This window comes from Poecile atricapillus, chromosome 3 (assembly GCF_030490865.1).
Source record: "Poecile atricapillus isolate bPoeAtr1 chromosome 3, bPoeAtr1.hap1, whole genome shotgun sequence".
NCBI lineage: Eukaryota > Metazoa > Chordata > Aves > Passeriformes > Paridae > Poecile > Poecile atricapillus.
Genome location: NC_081251.1, coordinates 78,627,611 through 78,640,851, shown reverse-complemented (window position 1 = coordinate 78,640,851; position 13,241 = coordinate 78,627,611). Strand labels below are relative to the sequence as shown.

The window sequence follows — 13,241 nt, the reverse complement described above, 5'->3', positions numbered from 1 at the left end:
GCACGAGTTCCTTACTGCGAAGTTGTAAAAAAGGCTCACAGGGCAAAGAAGTGAGGAAAGTAGATTTTGCAGGAGCACAGAGTAAATTTTCTCCAGGGAGAAAAATTGCTGTCTATGTAGAACCCATAAGCCAGGTATGTCATCATTGTCAATTAAGATTAAAAGGATCTTAAGTCTTTCTTAGCTGAAGGTGTGTGTGTACGCATGTATTCCATGCATAGGGGCTAGTACTTTGGTACTGGAACTGGACTGAATTCTGAGTTTGATCATGAGCTGTCTGTCATGTGCTTGGGCACTTTGGGAAGGTCATCAGAAAACAAGAAAGCAGTCTGCTGGCTTTTTCTTTGTATTAAAAGATTATCTTGCTAATTCTCCTTTAAAAAAGATTGCCGCACTCAATGTTAAATAAGGATGTTACAGAGGTTTAATTTATTTTTCAGATTAAGAAAATACACAGCAGTGGATAATTGCTGCTGTATAGACAGGAGACTAGAAAGTTGTGAGATTACCTGCCCTGAGGAAGGGTCCCCTTTGTTCAGTTTCTGAATCTGCTTGGCCTCTGCTTGTGTACTGCTGTTCAGTTTGAGCCACCTCCTCCCTGAATTTCCAGAGCTGTACTTCTCGCTGTGGCTGAGTGAGCAGTGCTATAGCTGTGTGTCTCCTTTAGGACATGGGCACTTGACAGAGTGACCAGTGGTTCCAGATCACCTGGATGGAGTGTGCCCTAAGTTGGTTCTGCCTTGTGCTTCTGAGTTTCTTGGGGAAGGTGAGGGAAAGGTTGCATACTTGGTCTTGTTCTGGAATAGGGGTGGGATCCAGACCTGGAAACTTAGAAACATACATGAGTCCTCCAGTTTAGACATAAAACTCTGTATCACTAAATATTTTGGTATGGGTTGCTCAGAATCTACTCTTTTTCTGTCTTCAGCTCTTAGAAAGTGATATCCAGGAGAGCTGTTTTCATCATTGGAACCAAGTACTTCAAATGTTTGCAGCTGTGCCTCTTGGAGATTTTCTGGTAACAACTGGTTCCTGAGGCTTGTGCTTAATCAGTTTTGTGGCTTTGAGTTTTACCAGGTTGTGTTTATTTACATTGTGTATACAAAAGCCTAAGACCATCATCTTAGTAAAAGCAGTATCAATCTCCTTCAAATTATGACTAAATCAAAATTTAATCTTTGAGTTTTAAAGAGACAAACTACTTTGACCCCATGTGACTGACCTATACATTAGCTCTTTCTGATCTATCCTTTGATGTGGTTTTTAAACAATTCAGAATTCAAAAACTGAAATCTTGAGAAGCTTGGTAGGCCTTGGTGGTAATTCTACTCTATTTTTCACTTTCTGCCCTTGGAAGGGGGTAGAACGACAGGCTCCAAATTCTTGTAGTCTGTGTCTACATTAACAAGCAGCATTGAGCTGATCTATAGATAAAACCCTTTGGTTTGATGACCTGAGGCCCAGGGCATGTATGTTTCAAGCCTTAGTGTTTTATTTTGGACAAGGTGTAGTCTGGTCTTGTGGAATGAGCACAAACATGAAGCTGAAATACATTAGGTGTGTTCTTGGAGTGTTCATGTTTTGAGTTTAGCTTTTTATTATTTAGACATATTTTTTTCTTTGCATCTTAAATAGAGTGCACACGCCTAAAAATGGTCCCACAACACGAACCAAAGCTCTCTAAGTGTAATTGGTGTGACAGCTTCAGGAGAGACTGATCTGAATCAGCAGTAACGCAGACTTTTGAGCACAGTGTCTGTCTCCTGGCCATGGTTGGCAGCCAACCTCCCTCCTGTGAGACCAGGCTGTGAAAGAGCTGTGAGAAGATGGGGGAGCTGTTAGCTGCTGCCTCCTCTACACATGACCATGCCACGTGCCATTCCCTCATTTTGGAGAGGAAACTTAAGTCCACAATTAGTATGAAGTGAAACCTACCCAGCCTTCTCTTTGTGAGGCACTGGGGACTTTACTAGAAACAAGCTTATAATGGTACATAGTCTGTTTCATACAAATACTACAAGTGTGTATAGAGTTAAGACAGAACAAAAAAAGAAAAGGGAGCCTTAAAAGAAATTCGTCAAGACGTTGTGCTCTCACTCTGGAGCAGATGACAGATTGATAGTGAACTTGTTCAGCTCATTGTAGCAGTTAGTGTTAACAAAAGAAGCAGGACCTGCAGTAAAGTTATGGTAAATCTACAGTAGATGAAAAGTCCTGAACACTTCCCTTCTTAACAGAGAATCAGAAGGAACACAGAAAATTGAGGTGTTTTGTTTTTATATTTTTTTTCCCTCCCTTTCAGCTTGTTGGCTGTTTATTAACTTGGAAGTGTAGTAGAAAGCTGTGTATGTGCCAGGGAAAGCTGTGGTTTGTCCATCAGTTGTGCACTGCCTGGTTCTGCATGTGTGTAGGAACAAAGTGATGTATTGACAGAGAAGTGATAATTTGATACAGTACTAGTCTTACACCTCTCTTCTTACAGCCACTCTTCCTGAGCATGAGAAGGGAAGAGCTGTGTGAAGGAAGGGGGCATGCTCCCCTCTCCTTCCTGTCCTGCAAAGTGGCTTTGTGTGTGAGATCAGTGAGCCCCCCAACCTTGGGAAAAGCAGGACTGTCATGAGGGGTGGGGTTCTGCTCTCTGTGAGGCCTTGAGAAGAGTGCAGCCTTCACCACAAAGGGCTGCTTGTGCTAAATGATCCTGCCTTAAAGCAAGCTTGGATTGCCTGGGAGCTTCAGGATTTGTGGAGGGTAGAAGGTAGACCTTCCCAAACTGTGTCCTTGTTCAAACTCTGGAGTGTTAACAGATTATTGATGGTTCAGGTCCTCAAGTCAGTCCATGTTCTGTAAATAATATGTTAGTTGTTAAGAGTGATGTTAGGGTTGGGTTTAAGGTTTCTTTAGTTGGCTTTTTGTTTGGCTTTTAAAAGCAGCAGTACTTGGGTAGCCCCATTTATTCCTAGAAAATAGATCCTGCACATTGACTACAGAAAGAAAGCAGATCTTCAGCATTTCTTCTTACTTACATGTTAGTAAGGCAAGATATTAATTTAAATACAGAGCTAAAAATAGGTCTGGTTGGGTATATTCCTTTTTTATGTGAAGTGCAGGTAATAGTCCCTGCATATGGGAAATTGTTTTGTGTCCTGTGGCAAGATTTGCCTTTTTTATAATTGAGCTCAGGTTTTTATCTCTGGTTGTCAGTTTAGGCCTGGAATTTCAAAGAAGCTCAACTGAATTTGAACTCTTATTGAGAGTTGGTTGAATTTACAAAAAACTTGATTGAACTTACTGTTTCGCTTGCGCTGTTGTGGTTAATAGTTTTTTCTCTAGTCTTTCTCTTTTTTGTAACATTTCAGTTGTCTGAATCCTGTGTCCAGTTAAATATTTCCAGTTGCCTTTTTACTGAGCTTGTCTTAGTTTGTTCAGCTTCCTGCCTATTGATTATGAAGTATTTTGTAACAAAATGTGAAAGGACTGTACTGAGAAATGTTAAGAGAATTAAAAGTACTGCGTACTGGAGTGTTAACCACTCAAGCAGCAAAAGCAGTGTGTAGCATGTGAATCTGCTGGTTTCCTTGGCTTAGTCCATTCTGTAGTGAGCTATTTTTATTTGTAGGCACTGGACTGATAAAGGGATTTGTAGCATATGTAATGTTTGTATAGTCAGAATATGCATAGTTATGATCTCCTATAATTAAATGCTTTAAAATGTCTCTCAGATTGTACTGTCTTAACTATTTATATTATATAAATTCCAGTAAACACAACATGAATGAGAATGCCAAGTTATCAAACCGTGTGCCATATTCTTGTTGCCGATAGAATAATGCATCCTTTTGCTGAAGTTAAGCTTTTGAAGTATTTGAGTACAGCTGCTATTCAATTCTGATAAGTCATGGCATTTAGAGATTATACTATGGAGATACATAGAACATAATGTTAATAAAGTATATTGTGTTGCCATTAGGTTGAGAGAAACTGTTTTTTTGTGTGTTAGTTTTAAAAGAAATATGTATGCTAAAAGCATTGTTTTTTGTTTCCCTCCCTTCCTGGAGGTCATGTTTACATGCCAGTGTGGGAATGAATCTGATGGTTTGAAGTGGACAGCAAAGAATTCCAACACATGCTTTCATTTGAAGTATATTTAGGGAAAGAATTCCTTAAGACCATATAGTTGCGATAAAAACAAGTTCCTCTGTAGAAAGACACAGATGGTTGTAATACTACCTCCATTAGTAGTGTAGAGCTCAGGTTTTCTGCAGTTAATGTAATTTCTTAGGATTATATAAAAGTAATTTCAACTTTTTTTTTTAAATAAAATAAGGTTGTATCACCTTTGGTTGCAAATTCCTCTCTCCTCCATTCTCAATGAATGCTGAGAATTATTTGATCTATTTCTGGCAAATTTTTCAATTTCTGAAATCTTTTTTGTGTGAGATACTCAGAGAACTAGCTCCCCAGAAAAGCATTAGCTTCAGTGAGCTTTTGGGTTTCTAGACTCCGGTTGCATCCTCAGTCCTGACAATGACCTAATACTTAGAAGGGTATTCAGAATAAAAGCGAAAAATTAAGTGGTGAGCTAAGCAGTAGGGTAGTTTGGAGAACAGGAGAGTCATTGCTCTTCTTCAGGATGTCAGCACCATATTCAGATTTTTCTGAGGGAAACTGGGAATGCCTCTTTCTTTTCAGAACCCACAGCTTGTTGCCTTCCAAAGAAAGCGCTTCACCGCTTTTCTTCTGGAATTGGTGGGGGATCATCACTCTGTCTTTCAACCCAGCAGGAGTTAAAGGTGCCTTTGTATCACAGCTTTTTGTTTAGGATGTGCACTCAACCAAGATGAGCTTTGGTTTGATTTCCTTGTGTGCTTGAGGAATAAAAATCTTGCATTCATGAAATAAGGCAGTATTTATTATGCCTTTAACAGTATTCCTATGTTGCATGTAAAGAAACTTGAAAACTCAGCAGGGACTATCATGTCATAGTGTTGGTTTTTCCCCCTTTCTGTAAACTTGATGCATGCATCATTTCTCAACCATTTTGTGCTGGAATCTGAAACAGCTCTATACATAAAATCCTCTTTCCAGTTGCTGTATTTTCTATTATTTGCCCTCTGGCATGTATTGTGCCTCCCAGGATTTACACACTTCTATGGGAGAAGTTGATATATACTGTGCCAATGTCCACTGTGATGGAATTTGTTGGAAGTTGGTGCATTCTGTTTAAGCTGGTGCTGGACTGTTCTGTGTACGCAAGAGAAGAAGAAAAAGGTAAATTTCATGTGGAAAAAGAAAGAAATCTGGTGGATGAGTGCATTAGAAATAGCATTAAGACTCACAACGCTGTTGTAGTGTAATTGTGTCGAAGTACTAGAAATTCAGGAATGACATTGCAAAATGTTTGTGGACATTTAAGTACAAACCAACAGCACTTGCTTGTTAAAGGAAATACTTAAAGGTGGAGCTGAGGCTAAAAAGCTAGAAACTTTGGTGCAGGAAACTTTTGGGATATTTAAATTCATTTATTGTGAGTTTCTCATTGAAAAATAATTTTTTCTGGATTTCTATTCTCCACAGGGAAATAAGCTTGTGAGTGTGTTGTTACTTTTGAGGAAGTTAAAATAAGTGATTAGCATATGAAAGAGATTGTAATGTTCTTAATCCAAAAATTAGTCTTAGTTTAATATTACTTTAGTACAAACATTTTTAGGAGAAGTAGACTCAGTTATGCTTGTCCCTTCAAATGAACCAAAATGCAAATGAGAATTTTCTATCTAAACTCTTTACATACATGACAATGTTTTATACTTACTGATTCCAGATAATAAATTATGCTTAACTTAGAATCTATTAAAACAAATTACATTCTGTGTAAGTTTTAAATATTTGTGTTTTAAAATATTTGTGTTTTGAAACCATTATAAAACTTTTATTTTAGGTCTTACTTCTGCAAATATTTATATATGCTTTAACTGTAATGACATGAACACATGGACTGAAAAGTGTGTATGTATACATCAGTCCCAAACCAACATAAGATGTTTTGGAAGGTTTGTGTTTAAACCTAACAGTAATGTTATTTTACCCTTGCTTTTCTGAAAGAATGTCACAAATACAGCCATGCCACACCTGATATTCATTTGTCAAACCCCACAGTAGTCTAAGTGAGTGAGTGGTGAGCAGTAGTTGATTAGGGAAAGATGTATAAAAAGGATGAACATTTTGGGATACAGTTTTGGACATTTTGTGACTTAGGAACTTCCAAAGGAAGTGTGTTACTGTGACTTTATTTTTAGTAGATATGGGTTGCATGGTCTTAAAACACAAACCAACCCAAAAGAATCCTTGTTCCCTCCCCACTGCGTTGGGTCTGGCTGAGCTGGAGCTGTGCTTTGCGTTGGTACCTAGAAAGGTGTTGGTAACACTTCAGGGTTTTGGCTACTCTGAGCAGCGCTGGCACACCACCAGCAATGTCTCTCAACATTCCCTTCCCCCCATCAAGGGGCTGAAGGCTGGGGGTGGGCAAGATCCGGGGAGGGGATGCAACTGGGACAGCTGATCCAAACTGACCAGAGGGATATTCCATACCATATGACAGCAGCTTTTCAGGTAGAAAAACTAAGAAAAGGTGAAGAAACGGGTCGTTTGTTATTTATGAAACTTGCTTTATGGTGCAATCCCTGTGAATGCTGAAGCCCTGCTTCCTGGGAAGTGGCTGAGCATCACTTGCTGATGTGAAGTAAAGAATACGTCTGCTTCTTTTTACTTGTGTGCGCATAAACTTTGGCTTTTGCTTTAGTAAACTGCCTTAGCTCAACCTATGAGTTGTTTTTGATCTTAATTTCTTTCCCCTCTAGCTGGGGACTGATAGAGCAGCTTAGTGGGCATCTGGCATCCAGCCAAGGTCAACCTCACCACAAATCATACTTCTGGAAAGTGAGGGAAGGTTGGTTATGTTGTCTAAAACCTGGCGTTTCAATGTGGACAACTTCCCTGGCGCAGCAAGTTTTGGATGTTGCAACAAAGTGGCTCAAAGACAGATCAGTCAACCTCTTACAGAAAAGTCTATTGGGACTTATTAAACACAAAACCAGCCCTCTTGCTCAGGAAGTTGCTGAGCCTCTAATTCTGAAAAGCTGTAGTGGTATCAACTTTTATTGCGTTGCACCCTGTCCTTAAGCATTCACCTTAGTAATGGAGGCAGAGCACTAGACTAGGTGGATCTTTAAGTTAAGTCTCATTATTTGAATCTTTGCCATTTTAAATTTCCAGTCATGACCTCCTTGAACTGAATGGGATGAAGCCAATTGCCTTTAACAGCAGTATATTGGCCTGCTTTTCAGTTTTGAACTTAATACTTCCACGCTTCAGTTTTTGGAAGCTTAGCTTTATGGAAAATACTGGTGTTTTCAGTTTTATGGGCCATTATTGTTGTCTTCAAACAAAATAATTAGGTCATTCATTTGGCACACTACAGCTGTCTTTGACATTGTAGAAACTAAACTGCTGTATTATGTCAATTAAAATGTTCATTTTAATTCTTTCCTAAAAACGTGATCTTTTATCCAGTTATGTGTTCTTCTATTATGCAACATTAATGAAGGATTTCAGTCAAAAGCTTCATTGCTGTGAAGATCTAATGGATGCGGTTTTCAACCTGTTGTCACTGGTCTTTTATAACATAGTTTCTAGATCTTCTGATGCTTCTTTTTGAGCAATGCAGTTTTTCCTGGAGAGCATTTGCTTTATGTACGTGTAATGTGTTTCAGGGTTTACATTGCTGTCAGTGAAGTAAGAATGTTCAAGTCTATGGGGGCAAAAAGAGATGAGGTAATTTCAAAACAGGTTCTGTTTTTAGCTTTACAGTTCTAAATTTGCTGCGCCCTTCACTTTAATAAGTAGAAACTCAAGTTGTAGGCTTCTGATGCACAGCTTTGGTTTTTAACTAGAGGAAAAAGGGTTGCAGTTTTTTCAGGGTTGTCTTTTGTGTATATATACATTGTTACTTCACTTTTGAGAGGAGATATGCAAGGATGGGTCCTAGCAGAATGGATATTTTGTCATATTGACTTTTGGTGTGGTCTTGCTAGCTTCTGTGTTAAGTCATTTGTTTTCAAATAATTTATTGAGAAACTTAGGGGTTAATATAGGCATATTGCCCATAAATCTCCAGAAATACATTAATGCTTTCTCAGTGTAAAAATGGGACTTGTCTTGCTTTTTTTAAAAGAAGTTTAAGAATCTTAATATTATTAATCATTATTAATTATTAAGATTAAGAACATTAATTAAGATTCTTAAGATTAATTTTTAGAATCTTAAGGCATTTTAAGAATGGGCTCAATTTATAGGAAGAAAGTAGCTCAGTCATGTTTTTTCCTTACACATGCTTCATTGTTTACCATCTTAATGTGACTAATGAAATTATGTTCTTTGCAATCTTTTAATCTTAAATTGTGTCCTTTAGATAAGAAAATTAGTTTTGCCATGCAAATTCTAGCATCCAAAATAAATCCTCAAGGTAGACTGCAGTATTATGTATATATGTAATCAGCAATCACTTTTGCTTGTTTCTCTCCCTCCATATTTTTGATGGGATTTGCTGGTCCTCCAAGTTTCTTGTTCATTCAGAGAGGAATTGATACTGCATTCACTAGGTCTGCAAGCTGGATGTTGAGTATAGGCTGGTTATTCAGACTCCCTTTGTAGTCGTGAGATAGAGCAATGCAAAGCAGTGTAATTAATCCTCTCTGAAGGTGAATTGTGTTTTAAAGAATCTGCTCCCTTTTCACTGGTGGTACGAAGCCTCTATAGAGGCTGGTCTGGGACAATCACAAGCCCTTGTCTGTTTCTTCCTAGGTGTAGCAATGCCTTTGTAGCAGCAGTTCAGGCCTCTTGTGTTGTTACAGTGGGGTACTGAAAGGAGCATCATTTGAGTTTTAGAGGGGGAAGGCTTGAAGTGCTTTCACGCTTCTCTGCATCATTTTGGTCGTCTGTAATGTGGGTGTAGGGATTCATTCTAGGTACCTATGCAGCATCTGATTTTAAAATAGTAGTAAAATGAATCCCAGCCTGGATCAGTAGTAAAATTTTATATTTGTGTAATATTGTTTCATCAGATGCAGTTTGGGCTGTTAAAGTATGAGGAGAAGGGATGCTGAGCAGAAAGGAGGAAGACTGGAAATAATGCTGTATTTCTCAATTTAACTAGCGCATTTCCTATTTTTGAGATCCAGCATTTTACTTTTTGAAGTTATTCAAGTGTTGTACAAGAAATCAGTAAAAGTTACACCAACTTGAATATTATCTTTTGTGGAGCTTAGCGATGTTGCTCTCTCGTACTCCAATTAATATCAACAATTAATGCTGTTTTTTATTGTGGGGGGGGGTTTGCATTTTCCTTCAAGATTTGTTTCACAGGTACTTTTTAAAATGTCTTTTCTTAGCTAACTGTGCACCGCCGTGCCAAAATGGAGGGATGTGTCTGCGACCTCAGCTTTGTGTGTGTAAACCAGGAACAAAAGGTAATTCCTGTGAGGATACAGTCATGCAAGACACGTCTTCCACTGGAGGCCGGAGCCCCATTGTTCCCCTGTGGCCCATACCCCAGCAGGCTGCCCAGCAGACCTTCTCTCAGAAGGCACAGGTCCCACCAAAGGTTGGCCCTGTGGCTCAGATGGCATTCACAATCAAGCAGAAGCCTCCTGTTGGGTTGACTCAGCAGATGCAACCACAGTAAGTGTTTTCTTTGCTTTCAAACAAGTCCAGTAGTCAGATTTATAAAATGTTGTTCCTTGCAAGTGTTTTCAAAAAATCATGTTTGGAAACTGTCTCACAGTTTTTAAAACAGCTTCTTGTTTTAACTGTAAGATTTCAGTGGATGTTCAGACTTCTATTAATTATGAGCCAGATTTCCTTACCTGAACAGAATATCCCATTATATCAGTCAGCTTCTGTTTTCCTTAGAATGATACTGCTGTACTGATTTTGGAGGAATTAATTTACACTGGTGACCTTTTGAGTTTATCCTAGAACAAAGTCTGACAGGGAATTCTGACACCTTGTGTAACTGAGGAGAGTAAGATTTGGTGCTTCTGTTCTGGTTTCTTGTATTTGCATTATATTTTCTCTTTTAATATAAGCGTGTGTGGCTGTGCTACAATGAATACTTCTGCTTGCTTGTGTTTGAGGTTCAGGATTGTATCTGACTGCCATAAGCCGCAAGGAAACACCTATCTTGTTGGAAATTTTTTCCTCTGGCTCTTTAGTAGCTTATGACTTAGCCTTTGATATTTTTTCTCTGAGCTTTAAATATTTACTTAATGTGAGTCTGAAATTTCTCTAATTGTATTGTTTTTATTGATGGATCCGATCCAGACCCCATTTGATATGGGGGGAGGGAGGTGCACAGAAGGGTGGCAGTCAAGTGGAATGTGAGCAGTTTTAGGTGTTTTCAGCTACTGCTGTCCTTCCACTTTGAGGTGAAGTCAGTGACAAAAAGTTTGTCCTGTAACAAGTGTTGCTTTTGCTTTTAAAGAAGGTTTAGTCCGTCTTACTTCTAGTCTCCACAGCAAGATAACCAGGACTATGAAATAAATTGTTTTCCTGGGTTTGAAACTGTGAAAATGAATGTGGAAGGGTGGTGTGTGTTTATAGAGTTCTGCACCTGAGTCATCATAGGCTCTTGACAACAAAGTGCCACTTCCTTTCCAAAGCTACATCTGAGAACAGAGTTCACTGGATGCTCCCAATGTTATTTGTTGTTTCATAATCCCATTATCATTTCCTCCTAAACCCATCTAATTCTTTGTATTAACTGTGAATCCACAAGCTAAACTGGGTTCCTTCATGTTTTGTATAATAGGAAGAGAAACTTACCTGAATTCCCTTGGAGTTCTAAGCCCTGAGCCAATATGTTTTTTTGAGAAAGGTAGAAAGTAGCGCAGTGGGGACTTTAGCAACAAATACATCCACAGTCTTGAAAGACAGAGAAATTGCTACCCAGTTCTAGTATTTCCTAGTACTCTGAGTCCAGTTTCATTCCTACCAGCGAGGCAAGGGTTATTGTGACTAATGTGACTGACTAATACGAAGGGGAAATTTCCAATAAAATCATCAGGCATTTTTCTTGTTCCTTCCTCCCCAGACCAGCTGGTCTCATCACCTGGTGTCTCTGCTTGGCCCCATAAAGAGCAGCGCAACAAATCAGTACAAAGAGGCCAGACAATTCCTGTCTGATCAGTTTTGATTCCTGCAGAGTATACTTTCTTTTTTTCCTTCCCTCTGCACACAAGCATTCTCAAGGAATTTTTCTTTCTGTTGCAATAAAGGCTGGTTGTCCAAATTGGGTAGTAAAATGTACTTAAAAAAAAAACGGGGGGGGAGGGGCAAGAAAGATAAGAAAATATAATTTGCTCTTGCCTGAAAAAAGAATTGTCATCCTTTGAGCACTCTAAAACTGTACTCAGAAGGCTTATGACAGCCTCTAGATAAGGCTTACTTCCCATTATTCCTGGAATAATATCCAGGGATAAAGGGTTCCTCTTGTAAAAAGATGATGATGAAAAACTGTTATTTTTCTGTGCTGCTGTGGTAGTTGTTTGGCTATGATGCTCAAAGTATTTCTAGAGGATATCTACAGCATTTCATGCTTCACCAAAATCTCTTTACCTGTTTGCATGAGACATCATCACAGATGTAGAGGAAGCAATTTCAGACTAAGAAAACCAGTCATCTGTTATTTGCTATCCAAAGTGCCTCTGCATGCTTCCATATGCAGTGGGCTTTGTTGTTCATGTGAGCCTTCTCAGCCTAGGATTTTCTCCTAACTGTAGAGACTTTTCCTGGTAGAACTGTTATTCTTTTAGATCACATGAAGATAAACCTATTTCAGTCAGCTTAATACTGACATGGGAAAATGGAAAACTGAGTCCCTGGAGTCATGAGAATGCCAGCCTTAGCTGAAGGCAGGTGTAGGAGATGGTGAGGAAAAGGACCTGTTACACAATGCAAAGCAGTTGTACCAAGTGCAGCAGAAGGTGGGTGTTTAGATACAGCTGTTGAGTGCCAGTGATAGTTCCCGTCTATGACTGTTAGGACAGTTTACAGGGCTGAAAGATCCTTCTGAGGTCAGGTCTCTAACACTGAGAGGCTAGACAGGCTAGCTCCTGTTTCAATTCCTTTTTGAATATGTTGTGATGCATGTTGTGTGATGCTGCCTCGATACTTTTGGAATGGCGTTTTCTTTTCCCATGCCTGGGAAGTGGAGTCATCCACCCTGTCAAGTGTGGCTGGTATGCTGCTGCTGTGTAGTCGAGGACAGGACTGGTGAGACCCAGGGCAGAGCCCAACCTGGAACACCTAAATTAGCTCCTAGAGGAGACTTGCCTCTACAGAGCTTCTGTTTTGCCATCCTCTGAGTGTTTTTCTGTTTTATATAGGAATGCAACTTTTCCAGCTTCAGTTATCAAGATGCGTTCATGCATGCTTGCTTAGGATCATAGTGGCAATACTATTTAGGAAAGCAGGGAAGTCATTTAGTTCTTTCCAGATAGCTTTTTTTTTTGAAGAATAAAGTGGTGAACAGAAGGAAAGCTGGAGAGAGATTAATTTCCTGGAATATCCTGGGTTCAGCAAGTCTGTCATAGCTGTGCTCTGAAGATGGATATACTGTCAGGTACAAGGTCTCATCTCAGAAAAATGTTAGCAGAAGGTATAGATGGCTGTAATTGAAAACAAGTGGTGTTTCAGAAACAAAAATCTGCTTCTTATTGGAACCTGTAGGGAATTCTGATCTCAGTAACAGGCGTGCTTTGTGGGCCTGAATTCCTGTGATAGCTCTCCAGTAAGTCTGGGTGTTCTTTTCACATCTTGTGTTCTCACTTATTGGCAACAGGATAGCTCCAACAGCTTGATTTTGTGCATTTACCATCTGTGAGCAGAGTGTTTCTATTTTTTTTGCTTTTTAAAGTGGTCTTTCTAGTACAGTTTTTTAAATAGTCACTGGAGGAGTATGGCATCAACCAACTGGATTATTCACCAAGCTGAATAATGCACTGAAGTGTCACAGCACTGCTCCTTCAGCCTCCTTTGGAGGCAGGTGGTGATGAAATCTGAAAATCTGCTTTAATGTTGGACAGAGCAAAGCTCATCAAAGGAGTGGTGACTGCACAGAGTCCTGGAGACATATTTGGACTTACTGGTGTGCCTTATGTGCTCAGAAATCTTTGCTGAGAGGTCCCTTC

General features: G+C 39.3%; 1 protein-coding gene across 1 annotated transcript in view; it reads left to right on the top strand.

The window, feature by feature from the left end:
* Nucleotides 1-13,241, top strand: part of LTBP1 (latent transforming growth factor beta binding protein 1) — a 184,877-nt gene that overhangs the window by 5,014 nt on the left and 166,622 nt on the right. Inside the window, exon 3 of the mRNA XM_058836171.1 lies at nt 9,444-9,732. Coding sequence (XP_058692154.1) covers nt 9,444-9,732 — 289 coding nt within the window. The remainder of the gene's footprint in view (nt 1-9,443; nt 9,733-13,241) is intronic.